Below are 19,237 nucleotides of genomic sequence, written 5' to 3'. Positions count from 1 at the left end.
ATTCCAATAATTAGCAGTTCACATCAAATGTGAACATTTTCTCTGTTTCCTTCTCTCTTCCGTCTCAGGTCAGCGATCTCTCCTTCCATGACTCTCTGGCCACCTTCGTAGCCATCCTCATTGCCCGCCAGTGTCTTCTTCTGGAAGACCTGGTCCGCTGCGTAGCCATCCCCTCCCTCCTCAACGCTGGTAAGAGCTCCTATGTCAGCCCCAGACCCGTAGCCAGGGTCCTATTCTTAGGCATCAAATGGAAGAAAAAGAACTGAAACATTGAGGGACTACCTGGACTTGTCCAATAAGAAATGTGCTAGGGCTGGGTGATATGGCCAAAATCTCATCCTGATAACGATACATATCACAATATAGCACATTTTCTGTAAATTAAATGAACGTTTATATGAAATGACCATGTAAAGGCCTATTTCTTATTACATTTTGAATTATACTCAAACAGAGGTACTTACTCATATTTTATTTGTTTTATTTTTTCGAACCTGTGCAAATTTTAAATTAAGCATGTAAAAAATATGAATGTATAAATAGAAAACGCTTCAACTACAGTTGCAAATAAAATAAATGTAGGCCTAAAATATATGTATTTTTTGGGGGGAGGGAGGGCTTGCTTATTATGCATGTTTTGCATGTTATTTTGGCATTAATACGTGTCACATCAATTTGCATTTGGTACCTTGGGTCAAGTGTTGGCACCAACTCACGAAACACCCGTTTCTCGACCGTGCAAATTGTGGCCGTGTCTTTGCAGATGTAAGTTGTAACTGCAGCTGTTATCTCCTTCCATCTTCGTGATTCTTTGCCATATTGTGTGCCGCGGACAAAAGCCTCTTGCAATGTCTGAGTCGAGGGTTTGTTTTGAGCACTCGACCGTACTTTTTGGGGTCTTATCCGTAGACTCTCCGTACTGTTTTACATGATTCTTGTGTAGGTGGTAAAATAGGTTAGTGGTGTTTCAGCCTGCTTTCGGGACCGGCCTCCGGCATATTTTGCAGTGCACAGTTTTCTGGTCCGTGTCAGACTTCATACCAAACCACGTCCATGCGACCGAAGTTGCCTCTCTTTTAGGTACGAGCTCTGTGTCACAGACTGTCTTCCATATTTGTGTGGAAGAACGCAAAGCATCGTCCAATTGAGGAAAAATATTGCCGTAAAGAGTAGGATTTGCGACACAACGAAATAAACTATAGAGCACAATATGAAACGATAGAAAAAGGTCTATCGTCACACAACATATATTGTCATATCGCCCAGACCTAAAATGTACATTTTCACTTTTTGTTGGAAAACATTTTCAAGCTCATGCCCCAATGAATACCACCCAGACTTTAACTAGCAGATTCTCAAGTTTCTCTACAGGATCTATATTTAATGTAGCCTAGCTACCCAGCCAACAGGTCCTGTTAGAAATGATTGAATGGTACACCGAGGCCTGCCCTGCTTGAATGACTCTCCAGGTTCTGAAGGAACTCCCTGCCCCATAATGCATTGCTTACTTCTGTCTGTCTGAGAGGGAGGTAAATGCCACAGTGTGTTTGAGCCCACTCTGCAGTTTGTGTGCACGCACATGCGCTGTGGCCAGTCAAGGCTGCCCCTTGCTCAGGGGACAAGGCCCCATTCAACCTGTTTTCAAAGTTCCCTGTGGGCGTTAGTTACCAAATGTACGGCCAGACAACCCCCTCCACCCTTCTCTTCTCCTCCTCAGCCAGCAGTTCGAATTCTTGTTTGTCGACACTCCTTCGCAGCCAAGCTCTGAAAATGGCACTTAGTATTTGGTACTCCTTAAAAGTCAATTTAGGACACCTTCCAAGTTCTTCAAGCGCTTCTGTTCTCTGTAGTTGGCTGTGTTATTCATTTGCCATGTCATCTTGACAACTTGAAGCTCAAGGCTGTTAGTGTAAAGTCTATATTTTTTTGGTCATACTGGCCCATTCATTATATATTAGAATTGAGTTTAAATTTGAAAAATGTGACTTTGCTAAAGCAGTTTTAATCCCCTTCAGATTCCTTGTTGAGGGTGTGTGTGTGTGCCCCTCGAACCTACCTTTCTACTTCTCTCTTTTTGTCTCACCCCCCAGCCTGCAGTGAGCAGGACTCTGAGCCCGGAGCCCGTCTGACCTGCAGGATCCTGCTGCACCTCTTCAAGACCCCCCAGCGCAACCCCTGCCCCCAGGATGGAGCCAAGTCAGGTACACACACAGCAATCCCCGGCTCCCCACACCCATTTGAACTCACATCGGAGCAAATGTAATTATTTGATTTAATGGTTGTTTTAAAGATAAAATGTTATATTTTGCAGATAAATCTTCTGTTGGGATCCGGTCGTCGTGTGACCGTCACCTTCTGGCTGCCTCACAGAACAGCATAGTGGTTGGAGCTGTTTTTGCTGTCCTAAAGGCCGTCTTTATGCTGGGTACAACTCTCAGTATTATGCTATTATTTTGTCCTTAAAGTTGCATATGAGTCCACTTTGACAATTGAATGTGATTAGATTGATGTAATTATAGTTATTAAATGTCTATCTATTACAACTGGTCACCAGTAATTAATTTTTTATTTTTTTATTTTACCTTTATTTAACTAGGCAAGTCAGTTAAGAACAAATTCTTATTTTCAATGACGGCCTAGGAACAGTGGGTTTAACTGCCTGTTCATGGGCAGAACGACAGATTTGTACCTTGTCAGCTCGGGCAACCTTGCAACCTTTCGGTTACTAGTCCAATGCTCTAACCACTAGGCTACCCTGCCACATAACCCTTAAGTTCTATATTTTGTAACATTTTATCTCCATCTCTCTCTAGGCGATGCAGAACTGAAGGGATCGGGATTCTCTCACCCTGCCGCCCTCGATGACATCGCCGACGACGACATGGGTTCCAAGAAGTCGGGCGGCCGCACCGTCTCCATAGAAACGGCCAGCCTGGACGTGTACGCCAAGTATGTGCTGAAGAGCATCTGCCAACAGGTGAGAACATGAGAAAGAAGGTTATCGTTCACACCAGGGTTACATTTTTCCCCTCACACCAGAAGCTGCATATTTCCGAATGCAGTAATGTCCATGTGTGGAGTCCATTTCATTACAGTTTCATTTCAGTCAACCGAGGAGTAAACTGAAATTCACATTTTTCAAATTGAAATCTACTGGAAGTTCTGTTCACTTCCTGAATTGAAATGGAATTGACCCCTTCTCTGGTAATGGCACTCTATTTCTATTCATTTAATCTTATCCGATAGATAACTTTTGAAAACGGGTCACTTGTGCTCTCATGAGAGGCAAGGTTGACCCCCCCACCCGTTAGTCTGTTATTTTCCTCCACAACACCAACAATTACAAACTTGAGTCATGACCAGTACTTCTGTTTTCCACAGAGAAGCACATTGTCTAGTGGTAGTTGCTGAATGTCGACAGGTGAAGTCATTGTAAATCTCAATTTGCTCTTACCATAAATTAAAGGAGTGTGTGCCTAGCTGTTGTAGACAGATTGTGTACAGTGGAAAAACAGTATTTTTAAATTGATGTAGAGAATATATTTTTTTCTTCATATGATACAATAAGGAATTTTCTAATTTTGATTTTAATTTAGATTCTCTTTCTGCATTGACTGAATTGAAAACCCTGTTCAGTATATACCCCTTGGTGATCTCCCTCTCTTCACTCATCTCTCCTGCTATCCTCTGTCAGGAGTGGGTGGGCGAGCGCTGTCTCAGGTCCCTGTCGGAGGACAGCAGTGCCCTGCAGGACCCGGTGCTGGTTAACATCCAGGCCCAGCGGTTGCTGCAGCTCATCTGCTACCCCCACCGCCAGCTGGACAGTGAGGAGGGGGACAACCCCCAGAGGCAGCGCATCAAACACATCCTTCAGGTCAGCCCACACAAGCCCTATGCACTGACCACAGGGCTGCGTTCAGCAGGTCACAATGTTGTGGAACGTTCAGATAAAAACTTTGTGGAACAAACGTGCCTTTCTGTAATGTAGAATAAGGAAACATTACATTTCTCCTCTGCGCTGAATGTTGCCCTGGCAACAGACAGCACTTCTCATGGGCAGAGTAGACTTTTCACTTTTCCATCAAGGGCAGCAGATGTATGACCTAAAAGCTTTTTCCGGAAATTGCTTTGAAATGGTTTTTTGAAGCCATCAAGGCAAGTTGTAAGTGAATCAGTGTCAGCCCTAGATGATCCTTGGGGATGGCTGAGAGCACAGCAGAAAGACTCACACGGCGCATTCATTAGAAATGGGGGGGTTGTGGGTGCTAGAATGAATCAGTGGGTGAACTGTCTCTGAACCCCTGCCTTAGCTCAGCAGACCACATTAGGGTACATGAGTGTTCTGAGTTTTGTGAATGGCATTACTGCCATCTGCTGACTAAAGCAGCACTACAGGGAGAGTGGAGCTAAAGGTCTCTGACTATTTAACTGCTTAGAGATGATTGTGTTATATACATGTCTAGAAGTGGTGTCCTATCCTCCTGCCTCTAGAACATGGACCAGTGGACCATGAGACAGTCATCCCTGGAGCTGCAGCTTATGATCAAGCAGAGTACTAACAACGTAAGTTACCAGACTCCAGTGTCCTGTAAGGCCCTGAAAACACTCACACCACTGCCATCTAGGCACAATTAAGCATTTTTGTTTTTTTCTCAATAAAATATTGATTTAGAATACAATCCATCTGTAAAGTTCAAGTGTACCTTTGATTCAATGAAGTACATTGAGATAGTGGAGTATGTCATAACCCTTCATAACTGTAGAATGTGGTGATAATGGCAGCCATCTTGTTCAGGGATCAATTCCCTGTGATTGAGGTTAAGTGGACGAACTCGTCTTCCTTGTCTCCCTGCAGGAGCTGTACTCCTTATTGGAGAACATCGCCAAGGCCACTATCGAGGTGTTCCAGAAGTCAGCGGAGATGAACTCCACCAACCTCTCAGGGAACGGGTCAGCCGGCGCCGGAGGTTCTGCCTCCAACAGCAACAACCCAAGCAAGAAACCAGTGTTGAGGTGTGTATGTGTGACCTTTATAAATTCTCCCTCCCATTTAAAAAAAATAGGCAGAGACTGCGGAACTGTAGGTAACCTCCCCCTCCCGCCCCCATTAATCCCTTTTCACCAGAGCTGAAGATCTGAATCACGTTCTGCGCATGGGTTTCTTTGCCTCTACTTTACACACAAAGTAGAGGCATCATTGTCATGCTGAAAGACCCAGCCACGTTTCATCTTCAATGCCCTTGCTGATGGAAGGAGGATTTCACTCAAAATCTCACGATACATGGCCCCATTCATTCTTTCCTTTACACGGATCAGTCGTCCTGGTCCCTTTGCAGAAAAACAGCCCCAAAGCATGATGTTTCCACCCCCATGCTTCACAGTAGGTATGGTGTTCTTTGGATGCAACTCAGCATTCTTTGTCCTCCAAACACGACGAGTTGAGTTTTTACCAAAAAGTTATATTTTGGTTTCATTTGACCATATAACATTCTCCCAATCTTGTTCTGGATCATCCAAATGCTCTCTAGCAAACTTCAGACGGGCCTGGACATGTACTGGCTTAAGCAGGGGGACACGTCTGGCACTGCAGGATTTGAGTCCCTGGTGGCGTAGTGTGTTACTGATGGTAGGCTTTGTTACTTTGGTCCCAGCTCTCTGCAGGTCATTCACTAGGTCCTCCCGTGTGGTTCTGGGATTTTTGCTCACCGTTCTTGTGATCATTTTGACCCCACGGGGTGAGATCTTGTGTGGAGCCCCAGATCGAGGGAGATTATCAGTGGTCTTGTATGTCTTCCATTTCCTAATAATTGCTCCCACAGTTTATTTCTTCAAACCAAGCTGCTTACCTACTGCAGATTTAGTCTTCCCAGCCTGGAGCAGGTCTACAATTTTGTTTCTGGTGTCCTTTGACAGCTCTTTGGTCTTGGCCATAGTGGAGTTTGGAGTGTGACTGTTTGAGGTTGTGGACAGGTGTCTTTTATACTGATAACAAGTTCAAACAGGTGCCATTAATACAGGTAACAAGTGGAGGACAGAGGAGCCTCTTAAAGAAGAAGTTACAGGTCTGTGAGAGCCAGAAATCTTGCTTGTTTGTAGGTGACCAAATACTTATTTTCCACCATAATTGGCAAATAAATTCATTCAAAATCCTACAATGTGATTTTCTGGATTTTTTTCTCTCTCATTTTGTCTGTCATAGTTGAAGTGTACCTATGATGAAAATTACAGGCCTCTCATCTTTTTAAGTTGGAGAACTTGCACAATTGGTGACTGACTAAATACTTTTTTGCCCCACTGTATGTTCTGGCCCACCGACCATCCGCTGTGACACAAATCATTCCGTGGCTGAATCAAGTTTCCTACCCCTAAGCTAAAGAATCATCAAACATGCTTTCTCATTGTTGGTGAAATCTAACCTCAGCGTAACAGCTTATTATCTTTCTTTGTGTTCCCCCCAGTTCGTCTGAGCGGTCTGGTGTGTGGCTGGTGGCGCCACTGATAGCCAAGCTGCCCACCTCGGTCCAGGGCCACGTCCTGAAGGCGGCAGGGGAGGAGCTAGAGAAGGGCCAGCATCTGGGGTCCTCCTCACGCAAGGAGAGAGACCGGCAGAAACAGAAAAGGTCAGACGACTCACCCCGACTATTTTGGGTCATGTCGATAATGCTCATTTTGTCAACATGGTTGTACTTTCATCCAGAAAGCGTGGTAATCTGCATTAGATACTAAAAACAAATTGGATGCAGGAGTTATTATGATGCAATTATGATAACATTTTTGCCCCAGCTTCAATATTCCCAAATTGATGGTGGATGTATTGCCCTTACACTTTTGTCTGTTTCCAGCATGTCTCTGCTGAGCCAGCAGCCCTTCCTGTCTCTGGTGCTGACCTGTCTAAAAGGCCAGGATGAGCAGAGGGAGGGCCTCCTCACTTCCCTCTACAGCCAGGTGCAGCAGGTAACACTCAACACAGCCTCTCCTCCATTTTCCTGTCTACCCAAAATCCAAATCCTACGCCACACCCACAGAAGTTCGTTTCCTTTCCGCAATGAGTCTTGATCGGAGTTACCTCCCTGACGATTTCTAGAACGCAAACACATTCAAATTTTTCCGATTGGTCCCAGAAATTGATGGGTTAGGCCAGAGCCAGAACACATGTGGGTAAAGCAGCGGTTTGAAAATCCCATTGGTTTTAGTACTCTGATTACTTAGAGATAATCCAATCACTGTTTTGTACAACAGTCAGACTGACATTGTTGAAGTGATGTCAAAATGACAGAAGTATGAACAACTCCCCCAGTCTTCTCCCACCTCACCTCCTAGATCTGTGTGCATAACTGAAGATTCCGTTGACATCAATGAACACACTTTTGTGTAAAAATGTACATCTCATGTTAGGATTCCCCCCTCAGTGTGCTTAATGTTGGCTAAATGTGCCGTCTCATGCTGACTGCGGGCGGCTATTGGCTGCGTTTCCATCTTCCAGATTGTAACGAACTGGCGGGAGGACCAGTACCAGGACGACTGCAAGGCCAAGCAGATGATGCATGAGGCGCTGAAGCTGCGGCTTAATCTGGTGAGGGCTCTTCGTCACCATCGTCATCATAGTCATGTTATCCCTGTCATGCCTGGAAGTGGTCACTTGTATCAGTTTGGACCAGATGGTATCTAAGGGGACAGAAATTCCACACTAGGAAGGATTGGAAAGTGTTAACTTAAAATGACATGATGACTAGGTTCCAGTTTAACAACGTTTACTAAACTTTATTTCCACAGTACATGGTTGCCATTGCACTCAGGCCAGGTCCATCAACAGTGAGACTCCGGCGCAGGCTTACTAATAACAGAATGATAGCATCGTAATAACAGAAATATAGGGATACTTAAAACATGAACTTAACAGAAAGTACGTCTGTAAACGGATGAAACCCATTTACTTACTGCTACAGAACACTGTTGTTTTATCCATTTAAACTACGTAGAGATCAAATTATTATAATGTTGTTGTTTTTAACTCTCGCCCTTTGAGTTTTCATGCATACTAAAAAGAAATTGGATGTGTTATCTTTGCTGTCCAGGTGGGTGGAATGTTTGACACGGTACAACGCAGTACACAGCAGACCACGGAGTGGGCCGTGCTACTCCTCGACATCATTAGCAGCGGTACAGTGGACATGCAGTCCAACAAGTAAGTCACAACACAACTGCTCACACATTTTAATCTTCATGTGTTCATTTGTTGTTGTTGTAATGTCACCGTGTAATGCATCACTGTATAATTTCCCCCCTTCCCTCTCTCTGGTCCACCTCCCTCCCGCTCGCTCTCTCCCTACCTCCCTCCCGATCGCTCCCCCCTGTTCTCTCTTTCTTTCTCTCTTTCTTTCTCTCTCTCTTTCTTTCTCTCTCTCTCTCTTTCTCTCTCTCTCTTTCTTTCTCTCTCTTTCTCTCTTTCTTTCTCTCTTTCTTTCTCTCTCTTTATTTCTCTCTCTCTCTCTTTCTCTCTCTCTCTCTCTCTCTTTCTCTCTCTTTCTCTCTCTTTCTCTCTCTCTCTCTCTTTCTCTCTTTCTCTCTCTCTCTCTCTCTCTCTTTCTCTCTTTCTCTCTTTCTCTCTCTCTCTCTCTCTCTCGCTCAGTGAGCTCTTCACCACGGTACTAGACATGCTGAGTGTGCTAATTAATGGCACGCTGGCTGCTGACATGTCTAGCATCTCTCAGGGCAGCATGGAGGAGAACAAGAGGGCTTATATGAACCTGGTCAAGAAGCTCCGGGTAAGATCACACTGGATGTACACTATATATACAAGAGTATGTGGACACCCCTTCAAATTAGTTGATTCGGCTATTTCAGCCACACCCTTGCTGTATAAAATCGAGCACACAGCCATGCAATCTCCATAGATAAACATTGATGTAGAATGGCCTTACTGAAGTGCTCTGACTTTCAACGTACCACCGTCAAAGGATGGCACCTTACCAACAAGTAAGTTGATCAAATTTCTGCTCTGCTAGAGCTGCCCGGTCAACTGTAAGTGCTGTTATTGTGAAGTGGAAACATCTAGAAGCAACAACGGCTCAGCCGCAAAGTGGTAGGCCACACAAGCTCACAGAACGGGACTGCCCAGTGCTGAAATGTGTAAAAATGGTCTGTCCTCGGTTGCAACACTCACTATCGAGTTCCAAACTGCCTTGAAGCAACATCAACACAATAATTGTTCGTCGGGAGCTTCATGAAATGGGCTTTCATGGCCGAGCAGCCGCACACAAGCCTAAGATCACCATGAGCAATGCCATCTGGCAGTACGAAGGACGAATCTGTGTGTGGCGGATGAATCTGTGTGTGGCGGATGCCAGGAGAACAATACCTGACCAATGCATAGTGCCAACGGTAAAGTTTGGTGGAGGAGGATTAATGGTCTGGGGCTGCTTTTCATTGTTTGGGTTCGGCCCCTTAGTTGCAGTGAAGGGACATCTTATTGCTACAGCATACAATGACATTCTAGATGATTCTGTGCTTCCAACTTTTGAGGCAACAGTTTGGAGAAGGCCCTTTCCTGTTTCAGCATGACTATGCCCCCATGCACAAAGCGAGGTCCATACAGAAATGGTTTGTTGAGATCGGTGTGGAAGAACTTGACTGGCTTACACAGAGCCCTGACCTCAACCCCATCGAACACCTTTGGGATGAATTGGAACGCCGACTGCGAGCCAGGCCTAATCGCCCAACATCAGTGCCCAACCTCACTAATGCTCTTGTGGCTGAATGGAAGCAAGTCCCTGCAGCAATGTTCCAACATCTAGTGGAAAGCCATCTCAGAAGAGTGGAGGCTGTTATAGCATCAAAGTAGAGACCAACTCCATATTAATGCCCATGATTTTGGAATGATATCCTTGATGAGCAGGTGTCCACATACTTGTGGTTATGTGGAATATATAATAATGTATGTCCTATGTAGCAGAGTATTCCACCATTTGTATTTGATGTATTGAAGTCAATAGAAGGGTGTTACGCACTGTGCTCGCCACAAGAGGTCCCCACTCACCTAGAATTCAGTTGAATCAAACTACTTTCAAAAAAATGCTAGGAAACATTTCAATGAAATACTTTTTGTCTCGTTCTCTGCTCAAAGGTATCAACAACTCAAATGTTGTGTATTTGCAGAAAGAGCTGGGTGACCGGCAGTCAGAGAGTCTGGAGAAGGTGCGGCAGCTGCTCCCTCTGCCCAAGCAGACCCGTGATGTCATCACGTGTGAACCACAGGGCTCGCTTATTGACACCAAGGGAAACAAGATCGCTGGCTTTGAGAAGGAGGTACAGTACTATGAGCTCTGATCCTTTGAAGGCATTGTCAACTCAATTGTTGCCTATATTACTGTTTCTCTGTCACCAGTATTGAGATTGACTTTTGGCCCACACGGTTCTTCATAAAATCTTGTCTTTCAGCTGTTCACTAGGAATGTCTTCAGTAACTTCTCTAAATAGCAGACCTGGGTTTTAGTTCAAATACTTGATTGAGATTTCCTGGTGAAGTGGAACCAATGGAATAGTCCCAAAACTGTAAACCATACACTCTGTCTAGATGCAGTCCAGGCACCTTCAAATGCTCAAAGTTTCTGAGTATTTTAAACCATGTCTGCTTAATTTTCCTGCATCTCAATATCGTAGTTGTCAGGAGATATTTGTGGCAACACCAATAATTGTCATTTTTATCAATCAATGTAAAACCATCTTCCTCCTTTACCGTCAGGGTCTCCAAGTGTCCACCAAGCAGAAGATCTCTCCGTGGGATGTGTTCGAGGGCCTCAAGCACTCGGCCCCTCTCTCCTGGGGCTGGTTTGGTACGGTGCGCGTGGACCGTAAGGTGACCAAGTTCGAGGAACAGCAGCGCTTCCTCCTCTACCACACCCACCTGAAGCCCAAGCCGCGCAGTTACTATCTGGAGCCCCTCCCCCTGCCCCCTGAGGATGAGGAGCCGCCCACGCCCGCGCCCCAGGAACCCGAGAAGAAGATGGCGGAGCCAGTGAAGCCGGAGAAGAGCGTCCCTGCGGTGTCGTCCGATTCAACCAAGAAGAAGACCAAGAAGAAGAAAACACCGTCCACCAACAAGACTGAGGTTAGTGAGACATTGGGACAGGTCCTGTCCAACAAGACTGAGGTTAGTGAGACACTGGGACAGGTCCTGTCCAACAAGACTGAGGTTAGTGAGACACTGGGACAGGTCCTGTCCAACAAGACTGAGGTTAGTGAGACACTGGGACAGGTCCTGTCCAACAAGACTGAGGTTAGTGAGACACTGCGACAGGTCCTGTCCAACAAGACTGAGGTTAGTGAGACACTGCGACAGGTCCTGTCCAACAAGACTGAGGTTAGTGAGACACTGGGACAGGTCCTGTCCAGCAAGACTGAGGTTAGTGAGACACTGGGACAGGTCCTGTCCAGCAAGACTGAGGTTAGTGAGACACTGCGACAGGTCCTGTCCAACAAGACTGAGGTTAGTGAGACATTGGGACAGGTCATGTATTCTACCTAGCCTATCAGAAGGCAAGATCTAGAAATATAAAGTTACTCATAGCTTTAAGCATGAGGGATTTGAAGGCCTTGTTCTAAGGGTCCAAAAGCTGGATGATGTTATTGCACATATGACCAGTCTTTTTTTTTTTCCCCTTTTTTTCGTTTTACTCCTCCTTCTCGCCAATTTCATGATATCTATTTGGTAGTTACAGTCTTATCCCATCATTGCAACTCCCTTACGGACTCAGGAGAGGCGAAGGTCGAGACCCATGCGTCCTCCGAAACACGACCTGACAAGCCGCACTGCTTCTTGACATACTGCTCGCTTAACCGGGAAGCCAGCCGCACCAATGTGTCAGAGGAAACACCATACAACTGGCGACTGTGTCAGTGTGCATCTGCCCGGCCCGCCACAGGAGTCACTAGAGCATGATGGGACAAGGACATCCCGGCCGGCCAAACCCTCCCCTAACCCGGACGACGCTGGGCCAATTGTGCGCCACCTCATGAGTCCCAGTTCGTGGCTGGCAGCAACACAGCCCGGTATCGAACCCAGATCTGTAGTGATGCCTCTAGCACTGCGATGCTGTGTCTTAGACTGCTGCACCACTTGCGAGGCCCATGTATTACCGTTCTATACAAGTAGCGTGTCTCATAGAAGATGCATGTCTTCTCCTCTCTCCAGGACTATGTGACCCGTACCCAGGGTGGACTGCCGTATGGGACGTGTATACCCCCAGACCCCCTCATGGGCCAGCAGGCCCACCCCTACAGCAGGATAGGCTACAACCAGCAGCCCATGGGCATGTATGCCCAGAACCAGCCTCTGCCTCCAGGTCAGTGCCAACATTATCATGACAAATAAGATGACAAGGACAGCAGGGGTGCGTACCTGATCTTTGGTCAGCACTCCTACTCTGATACTGATGAATACATGCCCTGTTGTATTTATTACTAGTGTGTTTTTACATTACTATCAAGAAACAAAACACTCTGGAAACCTGTATTCCTCTCATGACCTTTGAATGTGACATGTTTTGTTCCAGCCCAAGACTAGATTTTAATGCTGGGGTGGTGCAAAACTCTGCAACCTTGTAGTTCCCCCGGGACTGTTGAATCTATTTGGAATTTTGATATTATAATGCTCATATTTTTCCCCTTCAGGAGGCCCTGGTTTGGACACCCCGTACCGACCAGCCCGGAACCCTCAAATGGGCAAGATGATGCCCACGCGGCCCAGCTACCCAGGCATGATGCCCGGCATGCAAGGTGGCATGCCAGGCATGATGGGCATGGACAAGCAGTACCCGATGGGCTACAAGCCCCAACCCAACATTCCGCAGGGTCAGATTCTGCGCCAGCAGCTACAGGTCAGACTGGTGAGTGTGCAGTAACTAGACTCCACTGGAAGGGGACAGTAGTGAGTACAGAGGTTATTCTGGACTGGATCTACCACAGTGTGCCTGAGGGGTTTTCTAGAAGTGTTATTAACATGCTCACAGAATAGGACCTTGAACCTGGCTTTCGCTGTACGCAGGACATGTTGATAAGTTTGAGTTGGAATTCACTCCCTGTGGAGAAAAAAATGTTGGCCTTCAGGTGTAAAAAGCAGCACATTGCTTTTAGAGCACGTCGGAGGATGACTGTTGTCTCTTGTAATTCTCAGAACCAGAGTATGATAGGACCACAGATGAGGCAGATGACGCCTAACCAACAATACAGCTCCATGCAGCCAAGCCAGGCAAGTCTTTCAGATGAGACACTCTCAGCAACATTTCATGCGATTTTCTTTCCCGATGAATCCGTAGAACCTGTTTTCTTATTTCCTCCACCTCTGAAATTGACCTCATGTATAAACCAGTGTCCTCTTCCTGATCATCAGTATTCTACCCATCTCCTCCCTGCATATTGGTTCTATTTTCATGAACATTCTGGTTTCCCTCTCTCCATGTGCAGAACATCTCCCAGGGATATACCACGTACGGCTCCCACATTGGGATGCAGCCACACCCCTCTCAGGCGGGTGGTATAGTCCCTCCATCGTATGGGAACCAGGGCTTCCAGGGCAGCCACCCGGGGGCCAACCCGGCCGTGGTGGACTCTCTGAGGCAGAGGCCCAGCGGCTATGTTCACCAGCAGGCACCGGGCTACTCACACACCATGCAGAACACACCAAGGTGGGCAGGAGGGAGGAGTTGCAGAGGGGTGGGGGTGTGGACAATACACTCCAATAGCACAGGGTTGTCTACTGTCCATTTATTAAGGATATTTAGGTTACTTTTAGCTCATATTGTGTTCATGGGGTTCCATTTTTCACTCCTTTTTCTTGCACATATCAAGGCCTTAAATATGTCACATTTAGCATCACTGCCTAGTATCTGGATACAGCGTTATCAGTCAGTCCCACCTTTAAACTGGACTCTTGATTTACTTTAATGAGGTAGATGGGAACATTGGACAGTGCACAGAACACGTATTTGTTCCATGCTGTAGCACTATTGGACAATAGTGACCTTATTCAAGATATAGTGGTGTATTTATGAAACATTGATGATGTACCGGTCCACTGAATCTGTCTCTCTTCCACCATCTCCAGGTTTCCCCACCAGTCCATTCAGCCAGCTCCCGTCATGCAGCCCTTGAGCCACATGGGGGTCCACCCGGGCATGAGACCAAACCAGATGCTGGCCGAGCAGCAGCAGCAGCAACAGCAGGCCCAGCAGCAACAAGCCCAGCAGCAACAGCAGCAGTACCTCAGACAGCAGGCACTCAGAGTATGCTTTGTCTAATTGTCTAAAAACTACTAACAATCTCTAACACTACAGACCAACATGGAACAGTGGGTCAATACTATTGCAACAACACATGTACTGCTATTGCCACTCAATGTGCTATATATCTACATAACCACTTGAACATTCATTCGATGCTTTACCTGATGATCTAACACAGGTGTGGACAAATTTGTTTGGCTCTAGGGCCACATGGGATTTCGAAATTCAACTGAGGGCCACACAGATTTTTTGGGGGGGACCGATTTGTTCTTCAGTCTATTTACAGGCCAGAAAAAGGGCTGTTATTTGAAAGAATATAGGTCCCATTTCTACATACTTTCTATCTAGTTTTAGATGTTCGAGAGGCCTGGAGTGTTTTTTTGCAACCCAAAAGAATCAACCCTAATAACATCCCATGGGCCGTTATTAGCCCACTGCTGCTCTAGCATCATAGTCAGTGTTGGAATTCCTGTGTAGTTGTACTATGGTCTAACCCTGCTCTTTTCCTGTGTTTATCCCTGGCCCTATAGGCCCAGCAGCAGGCTCAGCAACAACAACAGCAGCAGCAGGCTCAGCAACAACAACAGCAGCAGCAGGCTCAGCAACAACAGCAGCAGCAGGCTCAGCAGCAGGTTCAGCAGCAGCAGCAGGTTCAGCAGCAGCAGCAGGTTCAGCAGCAGCAGCAGGTTCAGCAGCAGCAGCAGGTTCAGCAGCAGCAGCAGGTTCAGCAGCAGCAACAGGTTCAGCAGCAGCAACAGGTTCAGCAACAGGTTCAACAGCAGCAACAGGTCCAGCCCCAACAAGTTCAACAACAACAGCAGCAGCAACAACAACAACAACAGCAGGTAGCGTCGGCCCAGCCCCCCGGTACCCAGGCTCAGAACCAGGCCCTGGGCATGCAGCAACCCATGGTACGTTCCACTTAGAGGGTTACGCTGTCAAATTACCCGGGGGTGGTTCCAAAAAGACGAATCAACTTAGCCAACTAACTGTCCTAAATATTCACATTTAACTTAATCTTTTTGAGAAATATAGACTTGAAATTAGCATGGTATAATTGACTTGACAACCAACAACGTTTATTCAAGTTTATCTTTCAAAATGAACCAGAAAATGATATGTACAAATTTGTGTGTGTGTATACTATGTTTGTGCAGTACCAGTCAAAAGTTTGGACACACCTACTCATGAATTGTAGAATAATAGTGAAGACTTCAAAACTATGAAAGAACATATATGGAATCATGTAGTAACCACAAAAGTGTTAAACAAATCAAAATATATTTTATGTTTTAGGTTCTTCAAAGTAGCCCCTGTTTGCCTTGATGACAGCTGTGCACACTCTTGGCATTCTCTCAACCAGCTTCACCTGGAATGCTTTTCTAACAGTCTTGAAGGAGTTCCCACATAAGCTGAGCACTTGTTGGCTGTTTTTCCTTCGCTCTGTGGTCCAACTCATCCCAAACCATCTCAATTGGGTTGAGGTCGGGTGATTGTAGAGTCTAGGTCATCTGATGCAACACTCATCACTCTCCTTGGTCAAATAGCCCTTACTCAGCCTGGAGGTGTGTTGGGTCATTGTCCTGTTGAAAAACAAATGATAGTACCACTAAGCGCAAACCAAAGGGGTTGGTGTATCACTGCAGAATGCTGTGGTAGCCATGCTGGTTAAGTGTGCCTTGAATTGTAAATAAATCACTGACAGTGTCACCAGCAAAGCACCATCACACCACCACCTCCATGCTTCACGGTGGGATCCACACATGCGGAGATCATCTGTTCACCTACTCTGCGTCTCACAAAGACACAGCGGTTGGAACCAAAAATCTCCAATTTGGACTCATCAGACCAAAGGAGAGATTTCCACCGGTCTAAAGTCCATTGCTTGTGTTTCTCAGCCCACGCAAGTCTCTTCTTCATATTGGTGTTCTTTACTAGTGGTTTCTTTGCAGCAATTCGACCATGAAGGCCTGATTCACACAATCTCCTCTGAACAGTTGCTGTTGAGATGTCTGTTACTTGAACTCTGTGAAGCATTTATTTGGGCTGCTATTTCTGACGCTTGTAACTCTAATGAACTTATCCTCTGCAGCAGATGTAACTCTGGGTCTTCCTTTCCTGTGGCGGTCCTCATGAGAGCCAGTTTCATCATAGCGCTTGATGGTTTTTGCGACTTGAATGAACTTTCAAAGTTCTTGACTGACCTTGTCTTAAAGTAATGATGAACTGTCATTTCTCTTCGCTTACTTTAGCTGTTCTTGCCATAATATGGACCTGGCCTTTTGACAAATAGGGCTGTCTTCTGTATACCCCCCCCACCCCCCCCACCATGTCACAACACAACTGATTGGCTCAAACGGATTAAGAAGGAAAGAAATTCCACAAATGAACATTGAACAAGGCACACCTGTTAATTGAAATGCATTCCAGATGACTACCTCATGAAGCTGGTTGAGAGAATGCCAAGAGCGTGCAAAGCTGTCATCAAGGCGAAGGGTGGCTACTTTGAAGAACCTCAAATATAACATATTTTGATTTAACACTTTTGCTTACTACATGATTCCATATGTGTTATTTCATAGTTTTTCATAGTTTTTCATAGCTATTAATAGTAAATTAAAGGAAAACCCTTGAATGAGTCGGTGTGTCCAAACTTTTGATATATATATATATATATATATATATATATATACAGTACCAAGAAAAAGTATTAGATAAAGGGAACCTGGATAAAAGGTGAGCCACTTTCATGGTACCGGTTATCCCTAACACAGAGTTGTCCGAAGTTACCTCGCTAACTCATCAAACCACGTATGTAGTATAGGGCTCTGCTTTCTGGAACACCCCACAAGTCCAAAATCAAACCCTACCTCGCCTTGATCTATTTCCAAATATCACGCTGACCTGAACAGTTATTTGCTAGTCTATTTTTTCACTGAGGTTGGTTCAGTTTAAGGTTAGCGCACCATGCTTATGTCCAGCCTGGTTTAGTCAAGGCATGGCTAGTGAACTATGCCCCTCTAGGTTGGCACCAGCCACGTTATTGGATAGAGGTTTGGGTCAGCACGATATATCGAAAATATATGTTATTCCTATATCGATAAGGATAATATGGGTATAAGTAATTAGCAGGAAACTAACATATTAAAGATGTCTAGAGGAAACTCCGGCCTTATTGCCAGTTGGGGCCCTCTCGCAGAGTACTGATATGAGATTCACTAGTACAAGACTGACGTAGCCAGACAGAAATGCATTAATAGGAATTTGTATCTTATAAATTGTCTGTTTTTTCCATTAAAAGTTAAACTCAAGTCAATTATTTTTGGGACGAGTTGCATATGCGCAAAGGCCTAAATGTTGTGTTTTTGGACGGACAATCTTGTCAACGGTCTCAAACATTGGTTACATTTTCGGATTCTGAATACATTTTCGGATTCTCACCTCTCTTGCCTCATCTTTTTTTCTAAATGTGTGCTACTGGAAAGAGACAATGAGTCCCAAGTCATGGTCACAGTATTTTTTTTATTAGTTCATTCCTCTCAAATTAGGTATGATGTGAAGTTATAGTCTGTACGTTCAACCACCGAAATATGTGTGTGTGTGTCAGTTCCCACGACAGGGGATGCAGCAGACTCAGATGCAGCAGACTCAACAGCAGCAGCAGACCGCAGCACTGGTCAGGCAGCTCCAACAACAACTCTCAAGTAAGAAACAGACTCATTGTGTCAGTGTACTTTAGTGAGATCTGCTATAGCCTTGTACTAACCCCAGGGTCACATTCATCAGGCACCAAACAAGAAAATAAATCACTAATGTGACATTCTATTTTCACCATTTCCAGTCATTTTAGGTGTGTTGATAACAGGTGTGTTCTTTTCTTTTCCCCAGATACACAACCCGGACAGAACACCAACTCATATTACTGATAGTGCTTGTTGTATATTAGTGTGTGTGTGGAAGGATAGGGAGACCCTGTGTGTGGGCGTGTCCCCAGCCAGCCCGTAGATTGGCAGATAGATGTGTCCAATGCCCCGCAGACCCCATATTTAGAGGTGTAGGCTCTTAGGAGGGAAAGGCTGCTATTGGCCAAGAAAGACGACCAGGCGGAAGAACCCACAACTCAACCACAGAGGCCCAACATGCCATTCGAAAACCATCTCAACTTCAGTCATGTAATTTCTGAACATCCAAGGAGGGATTGTGCTGTGAAATATGATCATGGAGAATAATGGAATGGAAGAGTCTATGTAAAAAATAAGTACAAGAAATTATAAGAATAATGCAATTTTTTATTTTATTTCAATTTGTACAATTTTTCAGTTTAGTGTATTTCTCATTAAATATCATGTCAGTTTTTATGTCTTGTACTTGTGTTTGGTGCGTTCTTTTCATCCTGACACAGCATTTTACTAATCAGGTTGTGAATAATCAGGATATTATTAATGATATTGAAATACTATGAGTCATTATTATCCACTTATAGATTGTAGATAGTATTGTCAGTGATTTGTTTTTGGAAAGTCATGGAATTTTCTGATGTGCATTCCAGGGGGATAGTCAGGGAATTTTGCATATTGATCACTCCTTGGAAATGAAATTATCAGAAAAATGTATTCTGTTCTTTTTCCACATTGTATTGCCCAGTGAGCTTTTGTCCATTGTCATGTACATTCTGTTAGGTATATGGAAAGTCATGGAATATTTTAGAAATGGGAACCCTGTTAGATATGTCGCTAAAACCAGGCAGTCCACTAATAAAAAAAATATGGAGGTTAGTCTTTTTTTCTTCATGCGAGCTTCTTAGAGGACTTTTGATCTAAAACCATGCCCCCGCTTCAACATCTTTATGACTTAACAGGGGCATGATGCTTTCATTGGACAGAGCAACAACAAAAAACTATGACCAGCAGACTTGTCACAGGGTTACTTGCGCTAACCAAAAAGGTATGCTAATGACT

General features: G+C 45.1%; 1 protein-coding gene across 3 annotated transcripts in view; it reads left to right on the top strand.

Annotated features, from left to right (window-relative positions):
- Positions 1-19,054, top strand: part of LOC109864899 (mediator of RNA polymerase II transcription subunit 12) — a 45,241-nt gene extending 26,187 nt beyond the window's left edge. The window contains exons 23-44 of one of the 3 annotated variants that reach the window (XM_031798026.1): positions 69-189; positions 2,091-2,201; positions 2,312-2,425; positions 2,814-2,977; positions 3,695-3,874; positions 4,492-4,563; positions 4,856-5,013; positions 6,459-6,620; positions 6,843-6,954; positions 7,484-7,573; positions 8,076-8,185; positions 8,630-8,765; positions 10,156-10,305; positions 10,742-11,107; positions 12,191-12,341; positions 12,670-12,884; positions 13,172-13,246; positions 13,462-13,682; positions 14,102-14,279; positions 14,810-15,190; positions 17,887-17,983; positions 18,168-19,054. In XM_031798026.1, the coding sequence (XP_031653886.1) occupies positions 69-189; positions 2,091-2,201; positions 2,312-2,425; positions 2,814-2,977; positions 3,695-3,874; positions 4,492-4,563; positions 4,856-5,013; positions 6,459-6,620; positions 6,843-6,954; positions 7,484-7,573; positions 8,076-8,185; positions 8,630-8,765; positions 10,156-10,305; positions 10,742-11,107; positions 12,191-12,341; positions 12,670-12,884; positions 13,172-13,246; positions 13,462-13,682; positions 14,102-14,279; positions 14,810-15,190; positions 17,887-17,983; positions 18,168-18,205 (3,402 nt within the window). In that variant the 3' untranslated portion in view covers positions 18,206-19,054. Of the gene's footprint in view, positions 1-68; positions 190-2,090; positions 2,202-2,311; positions 2,426-2,813; positions 2,978-3,694; positions 3,875-4,491; positions 4,564-4,855; positions 5,014-6,458; positions 6,621-6,842; positions 6,955-7,483; positions 7,574-8,075; positions 8,186-8,629; positions 8,766-10,155; positions 10,306-10,741; positions 11,129-11,170; positions 11,825-12,190; positions 12,342-12,669; positions 12,885-13,171; positions 13,247-13,461; positions 13,683-14,101; positions 14,280-14,809; positions 15,191-17,886; positions 17,984-18,167 lie in introns of those variants that run through there. The other 2 variants (XM_031798027.1, XM_031798028.1) reach the window with 2 other exon arrangements.
- The last annotated feature ends 183 nt before the right edge of the window (positions 19,055-19,237 follow it).

Source organism: Oncorhynchus kisutch, linkage group LG19 (assembly GCF_002021735.2).
Source record: "Oncorhynchus kisutch isolate 150728-3 linkage group LG19, Okis_V2, whole genome shotgun sequence".
NCBI classification, from domain to species: domain Eukaryota; kingdom Metazoa; phylum Chordata; class Actinopteri; order Salmoniformes; family Salmonidae; genus Oncorhynchus; species Oncorhynchus kisutch.
This window is presented reverse-complemented; position numbering and strand designations above follow the sequence as displayed.